This window comes from Rhincodon typus, chromosome 36, assembly GCF_021869965.1.
Source record: "Rhincodon typus isolate 14 chromosome 36, sRhiTyp1.1, whole genome shotgun sequence".
In the NCBI taxonomy this organism is placed as follows: domain Eukaryota; kingdom Metazoa; phylum Chordata; class Chondrichthyes; order Orectolobiformes; family Rhincodontidae; genus Rhincodon; species Rhincodon typus.
Genome location: NC_063367.1, coordinates 3236259 through 3257492, shown reverse-complemented (window position 1 = coordinate 3257492; position 21234 = coordinate 3236259). Strand labels below are relative to the sequence as shown.

General features: G+C 39.7%; 1 protein-coding gene across 7 annotated transcripts in view; it reads left to right on the top strand.

The window, feature by feature from the left end:
* slc12a1 (solute carrier family 12 member 1) overlaps window positions 1-21234 on the top strand; it is a 124411-nt gene that overhangs the window by 54239 nt on the left and 48938 nt on the right. For 5 of the 7 annotated variants that reach the window (XR_007265647.1, XM_048617150.1, XM_048617147.1 and 2 more), the window contains 5 exons: window positions 213-336; window positions 10249-10350; window positions 10564-10719; window positions 11379-11478; window positions 15282-15393. Coding sequence is in view for 6 of the 7 variants with exons in the window: in XM_048617150.1 (XP_048473107.1) it covers window positions 213-336; window positions 10249-10350; window positions 10564-10719; window positions 11379-11478; window positions 15282-15393 (594 nt within the window). In the remaining variant the exon portion in view is untranslated. The remainder of the gene's footprint in view (window positions 1-212; window positions 337-10248; window positions 10351-10563; window positions 10720-11378; window positions 11479-15281; window positions 15394-21234) is intronic. The other 2 variants (XM_048617149.1, XM_048617151.1) reach the window with 2 other exon arrangements.

The window sequence follows — 21234 nt, the reverse complement described above, 5'->3', positions numbered from 1 at the left end:
AGAAGGGTCTAGGCCCGTAACGTCAGCCTTCCTGCTCCTCTGATGCTGCTTGGCCTGCTGTGTTCATCCAGCTCTACACCTTGTTATCTCAGGTTCTCCAGCATCTGCAGTTCCTACTATCTCTGAAACAGAATAATTCTATTTTTCTTTCAGGGGAATCAGTTGATGTGCTGGACATTTCCAGCATTTAACTGAATTTATTATTCCTACAGGCTCTTTGCAAGGATAACATTTACAAGGGACTATATTTCTTTGGAAAAGGTTATGGAAAGAACAATGAACCAATTAGAAGCTACATTTTAACCTTCTTTATTGCTGTTGCGTTCATTCTGATTGGTAAGTTGCAGATATTTGAAAATTGCTTTGTTTGGAGAAACTAGTTGACATTGTTACTAGATCTGACTCCCAAATTTGTTACAGTCTGGCTAAGGGCAAGTGAATTTTATAACATAGACAAAGCGTGATATCCAGGTTACTTTTAAAGAAAATAACGCACAAGGCTCCACAGTTTTAACAAAAATCCTGCATCTGATTGCAGCACTGTTCTAATATTGCACAGTATACAATAGACATAAACTTATTTGTGATATCCAGAGTTAAATCGTGGTATTGTATGATAGTGTGATTGAATAGTAAACATCAAGATTGATGAAAGATTACTCGTGTCTATCACATGCACATGCATGCACACATGACAGTGCCATCGTATCATGAAATTTCACAACTGGTTGCAATCTCCACATTTCACTCTTCTGACTTTGAAATTCCACTGCAAGAACTGCTTCATCACGGACACACTTAATAACTGTTAAAGTTTTGGTCAATCATCCTAAGTTCTTCCTGGGTCTAACCACCCTGAAATCCAGAGCTTCACTTTGGTGCTCATTCACAAACATAACTCTTCATAGATGGTTAGCTTCACCAAAGTACACTTGCCCTTAGGTTTTTCCTGAGCTCTAATCTTGCTCAGTTGCAAAAATTGTCTGTGGGCTTTAGCTGCGCTGAATTATTAGTACTTCATAGTTTTTCCTGAGATCTCCACCACTCCCAGGATTTCCTGATCATCATAACTCAAAGCTTGTGTAGTTCACCTGCCTTTAGCAGCTCAGTTAAAAGCAGTACTGCCTTATATGGTTCTGTTCTGCTTTATCGCCTTCTGTATCTAGCTGTAGCTTCAGAACTATTCTTCAGTGACTTTTGAACAATTTTGAATAATGTACTGAAAATCTTGCAATAAAGGTCTTTGCCTGTTGCCATGCAACTCGTAGAACTGTCTGTTCTCTGAATGTTGCATTCTCTAAATGCTAGAAATTAATTTCATCACACCCTTGGAAGATGGAAAGTTTCATAATAGTGAAGATTTCTTTACAATGGTTTTTGAAATGCAGTAAATTACAATAAAACATCTATCAAATAAAACAAAGCATTGTTCGGATAACCTTTTCATTTACACACTTGCATGTTGTATTAGCAAAGTTATAAAAGCTAACTCAAGAGCAACTACATGTAACAAGCAGGATTTACACACATCACTACCATAATTTAGTACCAACTTTTTCTTCAGCCCCTCATTTAACTCTGCAAGGTTTCAGTACGTGCGCAGCTGAAATTTAACTCGTTTCATCAGCAATATGTGCAATTCCACCTTTTGATATTCACTTTCTGACTTTGAGACGAAGGTCAAAATAACTTCCTCGTATGCCAACAACTTATTTGTTTTCTCTTCTCCCTTTTTTGAAATCAGAATTTTAGCAAGATGCTTTTGAACTTCAGTAAAATTGGCTTATTTCTGCTGCATCTTGTCTCTGAACACCTTGATGTCGTTCACTTTCTTCGGGTCTCATTTCCAGATGTGTGATTGTTTGAGTGTGGATACATAGTACTTCTGCTTGAACTAGTTATAGAATCATACAGCATCGAAATACACCCTTTGGTCCAATCAGCCCATGCTGAACAATCCCAAACTAAACTAGTCCCTCCTGCCTCCTGCTGGCCTATATCAGTCCAAACCTTTCCTATTCATGTCTCTGTCCAAATGTTTTTTAAATGTTGCAATTATATCTGTATCCACCACTTTCTTAGGAAGTTCATTTGACACTCAAACCACCTTCGGTTTAAAAACTTTTCCCCTCGTCATTTTTTAAAAATTTCTTTCCTCTCACCTTTTAGAATGTGCTCCCCAGACTTGAAATCCCCTATCCTAGGGAAAAGACAACTACCATTAATTCAATCTAGATCTCTCATCATTTTAAAAACTTATATCAGGTTGCCTCTTAACCTCCTATGCTCCAGTGGGAAAAAGGCTCTAGCCTTTCTTAGAATACAGTGGCCTTTATTGTCATGTGAACTTGAATGAGTGCGGTTAAAAGTTTGTAATGTTGCCTTTCGACGCCACCTTTGATACAGAGGAGCTCGGTACATATACTTTTAAGTGTAGTTACAAAATTTTGTAGCAAAAAGTTAGCATGGAAACAGTTTTTTTTTGAAAGTCCAGAATGATGATAAGTGACAATAAAGTACTTAATTTCCGGTCCTTGCCCACTGGTGGCAGAGCACGAGGCTGTGCTACCTCCATGTGCCAGCTAAGGGACCCGGCCTGCATGTGGTCTGCCGCGGGGCTCAGCCCGTGCTTGCTCCACTCGCCTCTAGTCTCCAGATTGGGGGGTTTGGAGTAAGGAAAAAAGCTACACAGGAGGAAAAAAGAAAGAAGAGGGAAAAGGATTAGCGAGCAAAGGAGCTCTAACTGGAGTGTCCTGCCCTGCCTGTATCTTTCTTTATAACTCAAACCTTCCACACCTGGCAACATCCTGGTAAATCTCTTCTGAACCCCCTCCATCTGAATTTCCTTCCTATAACTGGGCAACTAGAACTGAACACAGTATTCCAGAAGAGGCCTCACCAGTGTCCTGTACAACCTCAACCTCACATCCCAACTCCTTTCTAACCCTCTGTCTGTCTATATCTGACGCAAACTTCAAAGAATTATGTACCTGCACCGCTAGGTCCCTCTGTTCTACAACACTACCATTAATTGTTACGCCTTCTCCTTGTTTGTTGTACCAAAATGCAATACCTCACATTTTTCCAGATTGAACTCTATCTGCCATTTTTCAGCCCATTGACCCATTTGATCAAGATCCCTCTGTAATCTTAAACCTTCTTCACTGTCTACTGTGCCACCAATTTTGGTATCGTCCCCAAACTTACTTACCATGCCTTATGTATTCACATCCAAATCATTTATACAAATGACAAACAAAAGAGGACCCAGAACTGATCCGTGTGGAACACTGCTGATGACACATCTCCAGTCCGAAAAGCAACCCTGCACCATCACTGTCTCCTGCCATTAAGCCATTTATGTATCGAATTGGCAAGCTCACCCTGAATTCCATGTGATCTAACTTCACTAATTCGTCAACCATGTGGAACCTTGTCAAAGGCTTTACTAAAATCCAAATTAGCAATGTCTACTGCTCTGCCATCATCAATCTCTTTTTGGTAACTTGCTCAAAAAAAACTCAATCAAGTTTGTGAGACACAATTTTCCTTGCACAAAACCATGCTACCTATCCCTAATAAAGTTTTGCCCCTCTAAATGTCCGTAAATCCTACCTTTTCTAATCACCTCCAACAATTTACCCATAACTGAAGTCAGACTCACAGGTCTGTAGTTCCCTGGTTTTTCCTTACAACCACGGGTACAACATTAGCTGCCCTCCAGTTATCCGGCACCTCACCTGTAGTTATAGATGCAAATATTTCTGCAAGGGGTCTTGCAGTTTTTTCCCTTTGTATCCTACAACATTCTGGGATATGTTAGATCAGGTCTGGGAGATTTATCCACCTTTATATTCTTATATCTCCTGAACATCCTCATCCGTAATGTGAACTGTTTTTTAAAACAAAGTTTATTTTTCTGGATTTGATTTCTTGCTCCACAGTAAAGCACTGACACGAAGTATTCATTTAGTAACCCTCCTGTCTCCTGGGTTTCAGAACAAAGACCACCCATCTTGATCTTTAAGAAGCCCTACCCTGTCTCATTACTCTCTTGCTCTTAATGTATTTGTAGAATCTCTTTTTGGATTATCCTTGAACCTTATCTTCCTATGCTATTTCATTTCCCTTCTTTGCCTTCCTAATTTCTTTCTTACGAATGCCCCTACACTCCTTATATTGATTAAGAGATTCAATTGAACCAAATTGTCTGTATCTAAAATAAAATGCTCTTTCATTCTTGACTAAACCTTTATTCATCCATTGTTCCTTTAATCTTATCAGCCTTACTCTTCACTCTAACAGGAATATAATGCCGCTGAATGCTTGTCATCACAATCTCAAGCCTCCCACTTGTCAGACATCCTTGTAGACTGTTCGCAGGTACTCCAATCAACTTTTGAAAGTTCTTGTCTCATACCATTAAAATTTGCCTTGCTCCAATTAAAAGCTTTAACTTTTATGGAAGGCTTATCCTTTTTCCATAACCATTTTGAAGCTAATAGCATTATGATCGCTAGACCCAAAGTGTTCCCCTGCTTTTACTTCAGTCACCTGCCCTGCCTTGCCTTGCCTTATTGCCCAAAAGGTCTAGTTCTGCTCCTTCTCTAGTAGGAGCATCCACATATCAATAAAGAATTTTCTTGAACACAATTGACATTCTTCACCATCCAAATCTTTTACCACTATGGTAGCCCCAGTCCAAGTTTGGAAAATTAAAACTCCCCCATTATTACAACCTTATGCTTACATTTTTATCTGAGATCTCCATACATATTTTTTTCTCAATTTCTCTCTTACTATTGGGGGGCCTGTCGTACAATCCTATCAAAGTGATCTTTCCTTTCTGATTTGTAATTTCTACACATATATTTTCACTGGATGACTTTTCAGAAATGTCTTCCCTAGTTATAGCAGTAATGTATTCCTTAATTTAACGCTCCTCCCACTCCGTTCCTGCCTCCTTTCCTACTAGATTACATAATAGGCAAAAGGTTTAAACTTGTAGAACTAATTTTGGAAATGGGGCACTCCTTCCCATATAGTGGAAAAACCATAGTACCTGTTACTTTTCCCAAAATAAATATAATTTGTTTATAGTTGGCCATATAGGAACAATAGCAACCATACACTACCCTTTCATCACAGCATAAATTAAATTTCCTTTTTTCTCAAGGGGAGGGGAAAATGCATACTTCCTATCAACACCCTGTGTTAATACATTTTGATTCAAAGAAGTTTTTGAAGAAAAGTTGAATCCTTTGCTAACTAATTCTGAACTGAACAGGGTCTAAATATAACAATGTTTTTAGGCTCATTTTTAGACTTCCCCTTCAAATATAAGCCCTTTTAGGAATGCCATGGATTATATTTATTCCCACTGTAAAACCATTTGACATAATAGGTTTCTTCTGAACTTCACTTTCCAATGCAGTTTTCCCTATAAAAATTCCTTTCACATACACGTATACTACTGGTTCAACATCCATGTCATTAAGCACCACGGTGTTTTCTCCAGACTGCTTAAGGGTTCTTATTACTGCCACCAGTTTACTGTTCTGTTTTCAACCATTTGCTTTTCCATGCCCTGTGTTGCAGCAATGAAAACATTTTGGTTCCCTAACTCTTATTCTCTGTGCATCATTTTTATCAACCAGAGCAACTTCTACCATTTCTCCAAAGCCAGAGTCTTGTCTATTCCTCCAGCTATGCTTTTGGCTTCTGTTGACAACTTGGAAAGGTTTGGCTGTCTGAGAAAAATAACACGCATCTGTTAGGACAGCTGCCTGTTTGACTTTAGATACCTGACTCATCCAAATCATACTTTTATTGTTATCAGAATGCTGTTCCTGAATTCTTCCACAATCGTGACTCCCATCAAGTTTGGAAAAGTCTGTTCTAACTGAAGTCAATAAAATCATCAATTCTATAATGTTTTATTTTCAATAGAAAATTCTGGAAATGTCTGACTGTGATTTGCCTCCTTGGCTTAATTGCTTAGCTTCAAGAACAAGCTCATTAGCTGTTAAGAATCACCATTTTAACTGCCTTATAATCTGAGACTAATTCTCTGAAAGATTAGGATAATCATCACAGGAGCAGGAAGATTGACATTTCGGGTTTGCACCCTTCTGAAGAAGGGTCCCGAGCTGAAACGTCAACCTTCCTGCTCCTCTGATGCTGCCTGGCCTGCTGTGTTCCTCCAGCTCCACACTGTATTAATCTGACTCCAGCAATGGCAGTTCTTACTATCTCTTAGAATAATCATCCTTTTGTTTTACAAGTTAGGACACCTGTGATATGAGTATCCATTTAATCTTTTGACCACTTCAGTTCTTTTGCAGCTTTCTCAGACGAGAAATATCTTTCTACCCCTTATATAAATTTAGGACGAAAGGAATATTTTTGGTTAAATTAGACATCCGCCTCATCTGAACTACTGGACTCACCCCCTCTAATGTAAGCTGTTCTTCATCCAGTTCGTGCTTTGATTTCGTTGTCTTTGGAGTTCTTGATCTCTCTTCTCCCTTGCTAACTTCAAGTTTAAATCTTTTGCCTTTCTCTTTCAAGTTCAGTTTTTTTTTCATTTATTGTTTTGTATTTCAAGCTGTTTCATCTAAAACTGACTTCTAGCTAACTCAAGCTGTGTTTCATCTCGGTAATTTAAAATCTCTTTAAATCCCAGATGCTGTGCTCTTCAACTATATCTGCTTCCTTGGCCTCTGCTTTTAACTGTAAATCCAACTTTTTTTTTGTTAATATTATTAATATAGCCTCGGTTAATTAGTGTAAATCACTCAGATAAATCTTTCCTCTCGTACCAAGTGACAGAACCATTTTTGTTTTCTATGAATTGTAAAATTCACCATGAAAATCTTAACCAACCTTTCCCTCGCAATGTCTCAGCACTTAGTAACTTTTGCACCTAAATGCGCCTGCCAGTGACTCCTCCAAGAGGGAATCTAACCATCATTCGTTGATGTTCAAAGGCAGTGCCACAGCTGATCCCATACTATTAATATCCTATGTGTTACCATTGACCAAAACTGAACTGGATACTTATAGATGCTGGCTACAAGAGCAAGTTTAAAAACTAGGAATTCTACTGAGTAATTTGCCTTCTGTCCACCATCTACAAGGCACAAGCCAGGAATGCGATAGAATACTGTCCACCTGCCTGGATGCAGCATTCATGGCTTTGAAAGCCAACTTGATTGGTACCCCAGCCACCAACTTCACCATTGATTTCCTTACTGATCCACAGTGGCAACAATGTGTACCATCAATCAGTTTGAAGGACAAGAGAGGCAGTTGCATGGGAGCACCACCTCCAAGTTGCCTTCTAGACCACATACACCATCCTGACTTGGAATTGCATGACCTCTGATTATGCTACAATCCCAGTCCAGTCCAAATTTATGATCTGACCAGTGATCAGTAACTTTTTTATTTTAAGTGGACAAAGTGTGAGATCCAAATGACTTATTAAGAGTATAAAATTGCTACCTTTTAATTCCAGATGTTCATTGAATCGAAGTTTCATCATGGTGGGCTTTGAATCTGTATCTGGCCTCTACATAGACATATAGTCTGCTGTCACAACTGCTGTGCCACTGCCTCTTTAATATATAGCTGTGGAACAGTAATACAGTCTGAAATGCATGTTCAACTTATTTCAAGCCCTCAGAATTAAAGTGATAAATATGGGCACTAGACTCTAAATATCCCACACACATACTAAAAAGCATATGTGATCAAGATTGATTCTCCTGTTCCTCAGCAATTTCCCCAGACATTAAAGTGACAGTGGTTCATTAAACCTCGTTAAACTTAAAGGATTACAATTCTTTGCTTTTGCTGATCTGCACTTGAAACTTTGTCAAGAACTGCTTGCACATGAGCTGCCTTAGTGACTACACCTGTTCTGATTGATTGATTGCCCTTCTTTCCTTGGTCTGTGTTCCTTTGGACTCAAACTGCATGTCGGTATTTATTCACAAGTATAACTCCAGCTTTTTGATGCTAGCTTCACCCAGCTAAAACTGCAATAAATTTTACCCTGAGCTCTAATCTTGCTCAAAATACCCAAGAAATACTGATTGGACTGTTCAACTCCCTCCCTTGGCTGTACTGACCTAATTGGCATACTACTTCTGAGCCTTCACGGGTCTCAGGGCTTCACTTGACCCACACTAACACGGGCCACATAGGTCAGCTGCCTTTAACAGCACAGTTGGCAGCATCATTTGCCTAACTCTACGTCTAAAATCACAGAATCAAACAGGCCCTTCAGCCCATCAAGTCTGTACTGCTAAAAGTATATTACTATTTGCTGTAGTCCTACTTGCTCATATTAGGCCCATAGCCTTGAATGTATGACACTTCAAGTGTCATACTTAAAGGTTGTGATCTTTCCTGTCTCAACTACCCTCGCAGGCAGTGCATTCCAAACCCTCACCGTCCTCTAGGTGAAACTTATTCCTCAAATCCTGTCTAAATCTGCTTTTCACTTCAAAATTATGCTCCTTTGTTATTGACCCTTCAACTAAGGGGAACAGTTGCTTTCTATTCACCCTGTCCATGCACCTCATAATCGTATACATCTCTACCAGGCCCCTTCCAAACCCCTCTGCTCCAAAGAAAATCCAGTCTGTCTTCATAGTTGAAATGCTTCATTTCAGGCAACGTACTGGTGAATCTCCTTTTCTCCCCTTGCAGTGCAATCACATCCTTCCTCTGGTGTGGTGACCAGAACTACACACAGTATTCCTGTTGTGGTCTAACTTCTATCTTGTCTGTCGTCTTCTCCTACGAACTTTTGATGGCAGAACTGTTTTGAATGACCTGTTTAAAAAAACTTGCAATAAGCAATACCTGGCCCTTTTTGCTGGGCAAAATTGAAGGTTATCACCCAGCAATTTTTAGAACTGTTTTCAATGTTACATTCTCTCAGTGCTAGAAGAGGATTTCAGTCGTAACACGCATTTCTAGTCATTCTAAATATTTTTGACCAATATACTGCTTGTAGTCTCTGGCTAGTTATCAAACAGCGTGCACAGCATTTGAAAAATGCTGTGTTTTGGGGAACATTCATAAGGAGGGCATTTTGTGTTTTAGATTGAATTCATTGAAGAATTGTTCTGAATAAAGGCTGATGTGCGGTATCTTTCAAAAGAAAGTTGAAGCGAACAAAAACCCTAATCTCATTATTTTAGAGCAAGTATTTAACAAAAAATTGTTAAAAATGTAATTTTGAATAACTCATTGGATAAGAGTTTGAGGAAATATCAATTGAATGTTATTAATTGACAGGATATGGTGGCTTGAGGTAAACCAAAGTGCTGGAGAAGCTCAGTTAACATTTCAAGTTCAATGACTCTTAGGAACTTTTACTTGAAGACACAGTAGCTGGTGTTTAAAGAAATATCTGGCAAGAATTTAGCCACAATTATATCATCAAAAATGGGGATAAATTAATGGGGATTGAGTTTTGATTTACCTTTTGGGCTATTTATGTATGCTTTCCATTGGGACACTAAGTAATGGGGTGATCACTGACAATCACTCACTAACGACTATGATTGTTTGCCAAGAAAATTCCATGTCACTGGTCATGGGTTCTGTGGTTTCTCGTGAGGCTGACGAGCTCAATCCTAGAACCACATCTCTGACTACACACTTGGCAGCTGTTTCTGGGATGTAGAATTGATCTGTGGCCTCTCAGGTAGGCTGTATGTGAAGGAACCGGCTTGGATGAATGGCTTTCTTGTATTCAAATGTAAAGATGGTTCTTGTGTTTGTATGTCACATTGCAGAAAAATTTAGGCTGCACATTTTACACAGTAATACGTCCATGAAATCAAAGAAGAGTGAAAGGTCTTATTACAGAAATAATTTTAGAATGTTCAAACCTGCTGTATAAGGTTGAATAGTAAATACTTCACTTACTGGAGTGTACTGCAACTGGAAGTGACCATCTGTAATTATGCATATCAAAATCTAAAAACTGCTTCTGATTTGCATTTTGACCAGAGTTCACCTTTTTTGAAAATTGTACATACCTAACACTACCACAGTGTCTAGAAAATTCAGTCACTTGGTTAGATTTGGAGATGAAATGAAAGATCACATTGAAGAAATATATTTGATTTTAGGATTGTTTCTATAAATGGTACGCTCTTGGTAAGAAACTTGTCAAAAATTATGAATTCAAAACATAAGCATTAACAACTTCCTTTTTGTTTTTAGCTGAACTGAATACTATTGCTCCAGTTATCTCAAACTTCTTCTTGGCCTCCTATGCACTTATAAATTTTTCATGTTTCCATGCTTCATATTCAAAAAGTCCAGGTTAGTATTTTAAGTGTGGCTTACAAATTGAATAGAAATTTACAAGAGCACAAATCCTTATTTCAATGATTACTATGTAGTGTTTTAGCACTCAGAAAGTGTTCTTCATGGATTATTAACTTTTTAGTTCCATATAAATTGCCATCATTTTGCTTGTTAAGATTTAGTGAGTGACTTCCTTTTTATTGATGTAATTCAATTTTATTTCACCAGGGTGGCGTCCTGCATTTAAATTTTACAACATGTGGGTATCGCTGCTAGGAACTGTATTGTGCTGCGCAGTCATGTTTGTTATCAACTGGTGGGCTGCTGTAATCACAGTTGCAGTTGTATTATTCCTTAATATTTATGTCATTTACAACAAACCAGGTGGGAGTTTTTATTATGTCTAGAATATGCACAAAGTGATAAGTTGAGAGTACCTTTTGCCAATGTGCTAAATGTATTTATTTTGCTTCGGCTTTATGGCTTGACTCTAATTTTCCACAATATCTGGGATGCACTGGGCTGAAAATGGCAGAAGCATCATGCCAGCAACATGGCATTGGGAGATGCATGAGCTCTGGGCAAACGTGGCAATAAAGCAATGAAAGCAGTATAAAAATTTTATGCCTTCGTGTTCAGCCTTTCCGAGAATCACTTGGAGGTTTAGACAAGAAGGAACTCATACAGTTGTGCAGCCTTGCAGAACCTCGTGAACAGTAAGAAAATTGGACTTTCCCTGCTCCAGTATTCAGATAACTCAAAACAAAATAAAGAACTGTGGATGCTGGAGATCTGAAACAATCTGAGAAACTGCTGGAGAAACTAAACCGGTCTGGTAGCTTCTGTGGAGAGAGAAGTCTACAAAAATCTGGTACAAACAGTTCTCTAGATTATTAGTCTAGGAACAAAAGTACTGCAGCTAGTTATCTTGAAATGCAATGCAGAGTATTTAACTGCAGGTTTAAAGACAAATTTTGGAATGATAAATCATGAAAAGGAACTTCCTCCTTTTTTTTTGACTTCTTCAACTATCTTTTTAACAGAGGTAAATTGGGGCTCTTCAGCACAGGCCATGTCCTATGTCACTGCCCTTCAAGATGCCCTTTCACTTACTGGAGTGAATGATCATATTAAGAATTTCAGGTATGATAAAACCAAAATCAGAACTACAGTGATTTGATTCTTGACTTGTGTAGGGCTTCTTCCTAAGTCCTTTTAACTTCAGCTGGAGATTGATGCAGTGCCTATAGATATAGCTGAAAGCTGATAAAATAGGGGCATCTCCTGAATTTCATGGCAAGAATCAGTCAAGTTTAACATCATTATTTTGCTGGTCATTGCATTCTGGCACATCCAATAACATTTTCCTCAATTTTTCAGCATCTATACCTGTTAAGTTTTACCAGTCTTATATACTTATTATATATGAATTCTGTTAGCAACCTGGAACTGTAAATGCCTTTGTTTGCAGTTGGTAGTGTTGAGGAAATGGGGAGGCTGCAGAAGGTCTTGGATGTAGGTGAGCGAGCAAAGAAATGGCAGGTGGAATACCATGTGGGAAAAATATCAGGTTATACTTTTTGATCGGAAGAATAGAGGCATAGACTATTTTCTGATTGGGGAAATGCTTCAGAAATCTGAAACATAAAGGACTTGGGAGTCCTAGTTCAGGATTCTCTTAAGGTTAACATGCAGGTTCAGTTGGTGGTTAAGAATGCAAATGCATTCGAATGATTTCAACAGGGCTAGAAAGCAAGAGCAGAGATATACTGCTGAGGCTCTGGTCACACTGCCTTTGGAATATTTTGAGCAGTTTTCAGCCTGTATCTAGGGAAGGATGTTTTTCTAAATTCATTAACGGGATGAGTGCATCGCTGGCTAAGCAGCATTTATTGCCCATCCCTAATTGTGCAGAGGGCAGTTCCGAGTCAACCCCATTGCTGTGGGTCTGGAGTCACATATAGAACAGACCAGGTAAGGGCGGCAGCTTCCTTCCCTAAAGGACATTAGTGAACCAAATGGGATTTTCCCAACAATCCACAATACATTCATGGTCATCATTAGATTCTTAATTCCAGATTTTTTTTATTCAATTCAAATTCCACCATTTGCCATCGCAGGATTTAGGTTCCCAGAATGTTATCTAGGTCTCTAGATTAATAGTCAGCAATAATACCACTAGACCATTGCCTTCCCCCAAAGGGGAGAGGTTCCAGCTTGCAGGAATGATCACAAGGATAAAGAGCTTGCCATGTGAGGAGCGGTTGAGGACTCTGGGTCTGTACTTAATGGAGTTTAGAAGAATGAAAGGAGATCTGACTGAAACTTAGAAGATATTGAGGGGCCTGGATAGACTGGACATGGACGTTTCCCTTAGTAAGAAAGACTAGGACCTGGGGCCATGCCCTCCAGCTGAAGCAATAACCCTTTAGAACTGAAATAAGGAGGAATGTCTCTAGCCAGAGGCTGGTGACTGTGTGGAATACATTACCTTGGACTGTGGAGGCCAAATTAAGATGGAGATAGATTCTTGATTATTAAGAAGATCATGGGTTTTGGGGAGAAGGCAGGAGAATGGGTTTGAGAATAGTCAGCCACGATTGATTGGAGCAGACTTGGTGGATTGAATGGTCTAAATTTGTTCCTATATCCTATGGTATGAAATCAAATTTTGAACAATATGGTGCAAAAACTTGAAGAAAGCTGTTAAATATACTGTTAGTTAAGGACATCCTAATCAAGAAAATAATCAAATATTGAGAACATTGATCCAGAAATTCTAATTACCATCAAAACACATTCAACCAACTTGTAATCCTCCTTAAGGTTACTCATTTACCTATCGGCAATTTGCATTGTCCCACATGCGCCCATCAGTTGGAATAGATGCCGCATTAGAGGACAAAACATACCCCTTCTAATCGACAGTGACTGAGAAAAGTCACATTTATAACGTGATATATGGTGGTTGGTGGGTAGGTAAAGAAGCCAAGAGTGAGGGACTGGGGTGTAAGGTTAACGAACGAGTGCTTTGGATAGTTTGGGTGAGTGGTGTCTGGACAGGGTGAGTGCAGGTCTGATATCAGGTCTTGTCACATCTGGAGGGTTGGTGTTAAGCTTTAATTGTCATCAAGGAGTCGTTAGATTTTTCATCTCTTAGCGTTTCCTGGGTAACTTTTTAGTTTAAGTGAGCTTAAACTCTCAGATTTCTTTGACTTTGAGGTTTTCTTGGAGGGTTCCATTTGCAGAAACTTTCAATTTCCCATGCAATTCCCTGGAGTCCACTGTGTCAGGAATTCTACATCTAATTCTATACTCTAATTCCCATCTCTGCTGCAGAAATTGCTTTTCTGGCCATCAGAATTTCTAGGCATTACTTTAATAGTTTTAGTATGTCCCTAAGAACCTATCAAAATTTAAAACTAGTTGCTAATACTAGAAAAGCCAAATAAGTTATGTGAGGAAAAAATACTTGCATGAATGTCTAGCCAAGGAAAAGAATTTTGAATGCAGTGCGTGTGAAAACTGACTGAGGTAACTAATTAATAGAAATGTTTTGCAGAGAAGCTAACCATTTTAGAATGGATCTCCCTTCCGAACTTAGTGAGGTAGTTGATGACTCTGGTGGGTCCTGATCTGTTTGATGCTAGAGGAACAAGAGAAACAACCTCTTGTTTCTATGCGCTGTTAAATGGAACAGTCGTGCTGAGCAAAATGGATTTTGGGGCTAATGCAGAGAAGTTTCATAAGTACTTTAGCATTGACCTGCTGAAACTTGATTGACTGAATATATATGAAGAGTTGTATTGGCCTGCCCACTGTAGAGAAGTACAATGTGATTATCAGCATGATGAAAATGCAAACCTGATTTGGGAGAAAACCAGAGGGGTCTCCAAAGTCCACTTACTTATTGATAAATGGGTCATGTTTGATGATTTCAATATTAAAGCTCTTGTATTGCCTCTAATGAATTTCTTGGCATTTGAAGCATGAGAACATTCTGCAGCAGAATCAATGCTGTGATAAGAATGTCATCTTGTCATGTCCTAAGAGAGCCAAACAATTGCTGGCCAATCTTAAAAAAAAAAAAAAGCACATATGCCCTCTTTGATTTTCTTAAAAGAAAGTTTCTGGAATGTTATGTTACTGGCTCAGAAAAATGTCTTGCTAAACAAACAGAAGGTTTCTGGTTACCTTTTGTGATCTGACATAGTGGAGTCGATGATATTATGTGACCATCAACTTTTTGCATGATATTCCTGCAGTAAGAATTGTTGAAAGAGTTGAGTATAGTTTTAAATGAGGTGTAACTGTTTTAAAATTGAATACCAAGTCCTAATTACTTATGAAGGACCCCTCTGGCCCTGAAAAGAATTAGAAGCCTGGAGTTTTGTTCTTTCCATTTTACTACAGAATTCCAAAGGTTATTTCAATTATGAAAACATTTAATTATTGATTGTGTTCACTATTTCAGCTTCTATCTAAATCACATTTATATGTTCCAATCTTACTTTGCTCACCATCTTTTATTTCAAAAAAACAAAACGGTTCTTGCTAATCATTGCTTCCTTGTTTACTGTTTGAAAATTCTTCAACTTGATTGGCGACTGAACTTGTTTAGCTTTTTTTCCTGAATACAGGAGATCCCTATAAATGGTACTAGAATAAAATTGATATTGCAGGAGGAGAAAAATTGATGCCATAGAGCGTGCTAAATCTTTATTGATAACTTTATTTGAAGTCTATGTGCCTTCATCCTAATCTCTCAATCTGGCCTTTTAATCGTTCACAAAATGCTGCTACAAATACTTTTTATAACTGAGAGAATCGCATATTGTATCGTGCAGTTAAAGTACTTTTCCAAATGGACGCATTTTGTGAACTTGCTCTGTGTGATTTCATTTTGTTCTGAAAAATAGTTTACACTTTTTTCCCCCTCTTTGTAGGCCACAGTGTATTGTTTTGACAGGATCGCCAAAGTCCAGGCCAGCCTTGTTGGATTTGACACTTTCTTTCACCAAGAATTTTAGTCTATGCATCTGTAGCCAAGTATTTATGGTAATGACTATATGACATATTCCTTTGCAACAGTTTTGATCACTTTTCTAATTTAGTAATGCAAATATGAATTGATGATGTTTGAGTTAAGGATTTTTTTCAAGTGACTAAAAAGCTACCTTCTGGGCAGGTTAGTTTCAATAACACAGCATTATAGTGTTACACTCCCAATCAGATGGTCACGTTTCAATCTTGAAGCATTTATTGCTGGAGCAGGATGGTTCTTTAATTGAACTCTGTTTAGTAGTCCTTGGAGATGACAACAATGAGACACTGGGATTTCAGCACCCAGTGCATTACAGGTTTAATGCCTGGTCTGTGACGGTTGGGCTTGACAATAATCCACATTTCTGATTGACAAAGTTAAACATTTGCTGTGCTGTCAGACCGCAGTTATGGAGATCTACAGCACGGAAAAAGGCCATTCAGCCCATTATATCCGTGCCAGTCAGAAACAACCACTAAACTGTGAAGATTCCATTTTCCAGCACTTGGTCCTAAGCCTTGTGCACATGCATTATCAAGAAGATACCTAAATAATACTTAAGTGTTATAATACCATTGACAATAAGCCCATAAGATGTGAAGCATGATATGTTTCTCAATCCCATGCTCCTGTCTTCTCCCTGTAACCCTTGATCCCCTTACCAATCAAGTACCTATCTACCAGTGTCTTAAATGCACTCAATGACTAGCCCTCTGTAGCAATGAGTGCCACAAATTAAATACCCTCTGGCTGAAGAAATTCCTTCTCATCTCAGTTCTAAAGGGTTGTCCCTTCACCCTGAGGTTGTGCCCTGGGTCCTAGTCTCTCCATCTACTGGAGGCACTATTCTCTACATCCAGTCTATCCAGGCCTCTCAGTATCTTGTAAGTTTCAACAAATCTCCCTTCATTCTTCTAAATTTCAAGTCCAGACCCAGAGTTCTCAACTGCTCATATGATGAGCTCTTCAGCCCTGGTGGTCATTCTTGTAAACGTCCTCGAGACTCCCTCAAAGCCTGCACATCCTGCCTTAGATATGGGGCCCAAAACTCTCTGTTCATATTCCAAAGGTACTCTGACCAAAGCTTTATATAGCATCAGCAGTACATCTCTGCTCTTTGTATTCTAGCCCTCTGGAATTAATGCTAACATTGCATTTACCTTCCTGGCTGCCAACTGCACATTAACCTTGGGAGTCCTAGTTCAGGATTCTCTTAAGTCCTTTATGCTTCAGAATTCTGAAGCCTTTCCCTGTTTAGAAAATAGTCTATGCCTCTACTCTTCCTACCAAAGTGCATAACCTTACACTTTCCCACATTGTACTCTATCTGCCACTTTCTTTTTTGCCCAGTCTCCTATCATATTCCAAGTCCTTGTGCAGCCTCCCTGCATCCTCAACACTACCTGTCCGTCCACCTATCTTTGTTGCTATGTTTGCAGATGACACAGTGCCTTCAGTTCTTTCATCCAGATCGTTATGTATAATGTGAATGGTTATGGTCTCAGCAAGGACCCCTGCAGAACTCCAGTAGTCACCAGCTGCCGTCCTGCAGAAGACCCCTTTTATCGCTACACTGCCTTCTGCCAGTCAGTCAATCCTCTATCCATGCCAATACTTTTCCCCTAATACCATGGACTCTTATTTAGCAGTCTATGTGGCACCTTGTCAAAGGCCTTCTGCAAATCCAAATAGATCACATCCATTGACTCTCCTTTCTCTCATTTGTTCGTTACCACTTTGAATTCTAATCGATTTATCAGGGATGACCTCCCTTTAATGAAGCTGTGCTGACTTGGTCCTATTTTACGATGCACTTCCAAGTAATTAGCTATTACATCATTAGCAATGGACTCTAAAAGCTTACTAATGACCAAGGTCAGGCTAACGGGCCTGTAGTTTCCTGCTTTCTGCCTCCCTCCCTTCTTTAGTAGGCGTGTTACATTAGCCATTTTCCAGTCCTCTGGGAGCCTCCTGACTGGAAAATGGCTAATTTTTGAAAGATCATCACCAATGCCTCCACAATTTCTTCAGCTAGCTCCTTCAGAACTGTGTAGTTCAGCTGGCTTGGGTGATTTATCCACCTTAAGACTTCAGCTTCCCTAGCATCTTCTCCCTCGTCATCACCACTACATTCATCTCTACTCCCTGACTATTGAAGTTCTGGAGTTATGCTGGTGTGAAAACTGATGTAAAGTACCTATTCAATTCCTCTGCCATTTCTTTGTTCTCCAAGACTATTTCTCCAACCTCATTGAACAGTGTTCATTCTTGCCTCTCTTACCTTTTATTGGATATCTTTTTAGAAAAAAGCTCTTGCAATCTTTTTATATTATGACCTAGCCTACACGTGTACTTCACCTTTTCTGCCCTTTATTGTTTTTTAAAATTATTCTCTGCTGGTTTTTAAAGGCTTCCCATTAATCTTCACCACATTGTATGCTTTTACTTTTGCTTTTAAGTTGCTCCTGACTTCCCTTGTCAGCCATGGTTGCCTTATCCTCCCCTTTCTTCCTTGGTGTGAATTTCTGCTGTGCCTCCCAAATTACCCCCATAAATTTCTGCTGTTGCTTAGCCACTGTGTCTCTCTTCTAGGCTCCCCTTCCAATCAACTCTGGCCAACTTCTCTCTCATCTTTTGTAGTTGTCTTTATCGTAAGACCGGTTCATCTGATTCAAGCTTCTCCCTCCAAAAATGTAGGGTGCATTCATGTTATGATCACTGACTCCTAGGGGTTTTTACACATTGCCAAATCCAGAATTGCCTGTTCCCTTCTGAGTTAGTAGTTGCTCCAAAGAAACCATCTCGTAGACAAATTCCTTATCTTGAAATCTGCTACCAACCTGATTTTCCCAGTCCACCAGCATGTTGAAATCCCCCACGATTATTGTAGTAGTACCTGATTTATTTTCTTACCCCACATCCTTGGCTCTTGCTAGGAGACCTGTACATAATTCCCATCAGGGTTTTTGTTCCTTTGCAGTTTCTCATCTCTACCCACACATGTTCTATGCCTTCCAATTTTATACAATTTTCGTTTCACTTCTTACTACTTCGTCAGCCCAACCTCCTCCGGACATCTGCCTGTCCTTTCGATAGAACATTGCATCCTTCTGATATTGAGTTCCCAGCCCTGATCCTTGCAGCCACGTTTGTGATTTCCACCACATCTTATCTGCCAATTTCAATCTACAGTATAAGCTCCTTACCTTGTTTCGTATACTGCATGCATTTAAGTACAACACCCTCACTGTTGTGATGCCTGCAATCCCCTCCTTTCTCTTGTCCCTTTATCTGTTATGCTTAAAGTTAGATTCCGGACCCTTTCCATACTCTGTCCTATTACTGTTCTGGAAACTTTAACCTCTGCTGAGCCCTTAACATTTTCCATGCAACTGAACCCCACTACTTAAAAGCCCTATCCACAGCCTTAGTCGTCATTTCACAAGGATACTGGTCCCAGCATGATTCAGGTGAACAGCTCCCTCCTTGCCCAGTACTGGTGTCAATATCCCCTGAATTCAACATGTTTCTCTCGCACTAATCTTTGAGCCACACGATTGTCTTTTTTTTTAAAATCTTGCTGACCTTGTGCCACTTTGGTTGTGGCTCAGGTAGTAATTCAGAGATTATTAACTTTTTGCTTCTGCTGCTTAATTTAGCCCTGAGCTGCTCATTCCCTTAGTAGAACCCACTGTATATGTATTGTTGGTGTCTTTGTGCACCATGATAACTGGATCTTTCTGTTCCCAATTGGAGTTCCTATGCAGCCCAGATGAGAGATCCTGAACCTGAGCATCAGGCAGGCAACACCGTCTTCAGGACTCCTGATCCTGGCCACAGAGAACAGTCTCTCCTGACTCTACTATCCCTGATTATAACTACATTTCTCTTTTCTCTCGCCACTTGAATGGTTCCCTGTACCACAGTGCTATACCTGTACCACAGTGCTATAGTCAGTTTGCTCATCTACCCTACAGCCCCCACTCAATCCACACTGAACAAGAATCTCAAACCTGTTAGATAAGCCCAAGGGCTGAGGCTCCTTCAGCAAAACTTCCTGGATCCCACTATCTACCTTGCTGGTAGGCACACCCTCCTGTCCCTGACCACTAACTGAATTCGAAGTAGTTAATTTAGGGGGTGTCACTGCCTCCTGTAATGCAGCATCCAGATAACTCCTCCCCGCCTCTGTCAGTGTTCAAAGCTCAGACTCCAGCTCATCAACTTCTGAGTGGGAGTTCCTCCAAGCAACCAACACTTGGTACAGATGTGGTCACTGTGAACCACCATGTCCTCCAGCTCCCACATCATGTAGTTGCAACACATTGCCTGGCCCAGTATCTCTCTCTCAATTTTTAGCCCTTATTTTAATTTTTTAAAATCTTCAGACTGATCTTTTAGTTTGTAACCTGTAAATATTTTCCTTATTTGCCATGAATCTGAAAGTAACCTATAATGGTCAAATTGGTAACTAGCACCAACCAATGAACTTAGTTTGCCTGCAGTGTCACTGTTTTGTATTGGGCCCCTTCTGTGGGCTTCAATTTACCCTGTTTCCAAAAAAAGCCTTACAAACTAGGAGCCAAAATATGCAAGCAAAAATCACCTTCCCCTCTGCACTGAATTCCCATGTTGCCTTCAAATTCCCTGAACTATATATTAGAGCTGTGTTTCACTCTGGATGTGATCTGGCTTTCCTGACTGTATGAAGTTATTGCTCCTGCCTGTTCCGCCCTCGTAGGCAGCGGATTCCAGATTCCTACTGCCACCCTCTGGAAGTAAAAGCTTTTCCTCACGTGTCCTGTAAACCGTCTGTCCCTTACCTAAAATCTATACCCCTGGCCCTGATCCTTCTATCAAGGGGAAAAGTTTCTTCCTGTCTAACCTACCTATGCCCCTGATGATTTTATACATGGCAATCAAGTCCCTCTTTATATCCCCTGCTCTAAGGAAAACAAACCCAGTCTGTCCAATCTTTCTTTCATATCTGAAACTCTCCAGCTCAGACAACGTCCTGGTCAGTCTCCTCTACACTCACTTCAGTGCTATCGCATCCCTTTTACAATATGGATTCCAGAACTACCCACAACAACATCTTGTACAACTACATCATAACCTCCCTGCTTTTAAACTCTATGCCTCAACTAATAAGGGAAAGTATACCACATGCTGCCTTAACCACTTTATCCACTTTTCCTGATGCCTTTTAGGGGACTGGTGTATATGCACACCAAGACCCCTCTGATCGTCGATGCAAATGCCACTGCTGTTTCCTTCTCTTGCCTCAATTAACAGCCTGGGATAAATTTCATCTGGCCCTTGAGGTTTATCTACTTTCAAGCCTGCCAGCCATTCACATCCTCCTCTCTGTCTATGCTAATTTATTTCACTGCTTCACAGACCTTCTGACTGATTTCTATCAAATCATCCCTTTCGCTAGTGAGCACTGACCAAAGTATTTATTTTGAACCCTACCTCATCTCGGCTCCACTCTCAAATTACCCCTGTGGTCTTTAATGGACCCTACTGTTTGTCTCATTATTATTTTACCCTTAATGTACCTCTTAAAAGGGATTTTCCTTTATTTTAACCTGCCAGTATTCTTTCATATTCCCTTTTAGCTGTCTCACTGTTCCTTTTTTAAAATCCCTCTTACACACTCTGTACTCCCCTAGGCTTCTGCAGTCCCCCTGAAGGTCTAATTTGTCACTTTACAGTAATGCTGTAATAGATTGAAATTACCTATATTTAACTATTTGGGAGGGGGCAGGGAAAAAAAGAAAAGAAAGGCAAACTTAAGTTAAATTTACACGCTGTCAGCACTTGTGGGGAAAGTTCTAGAATATTCCACGTGG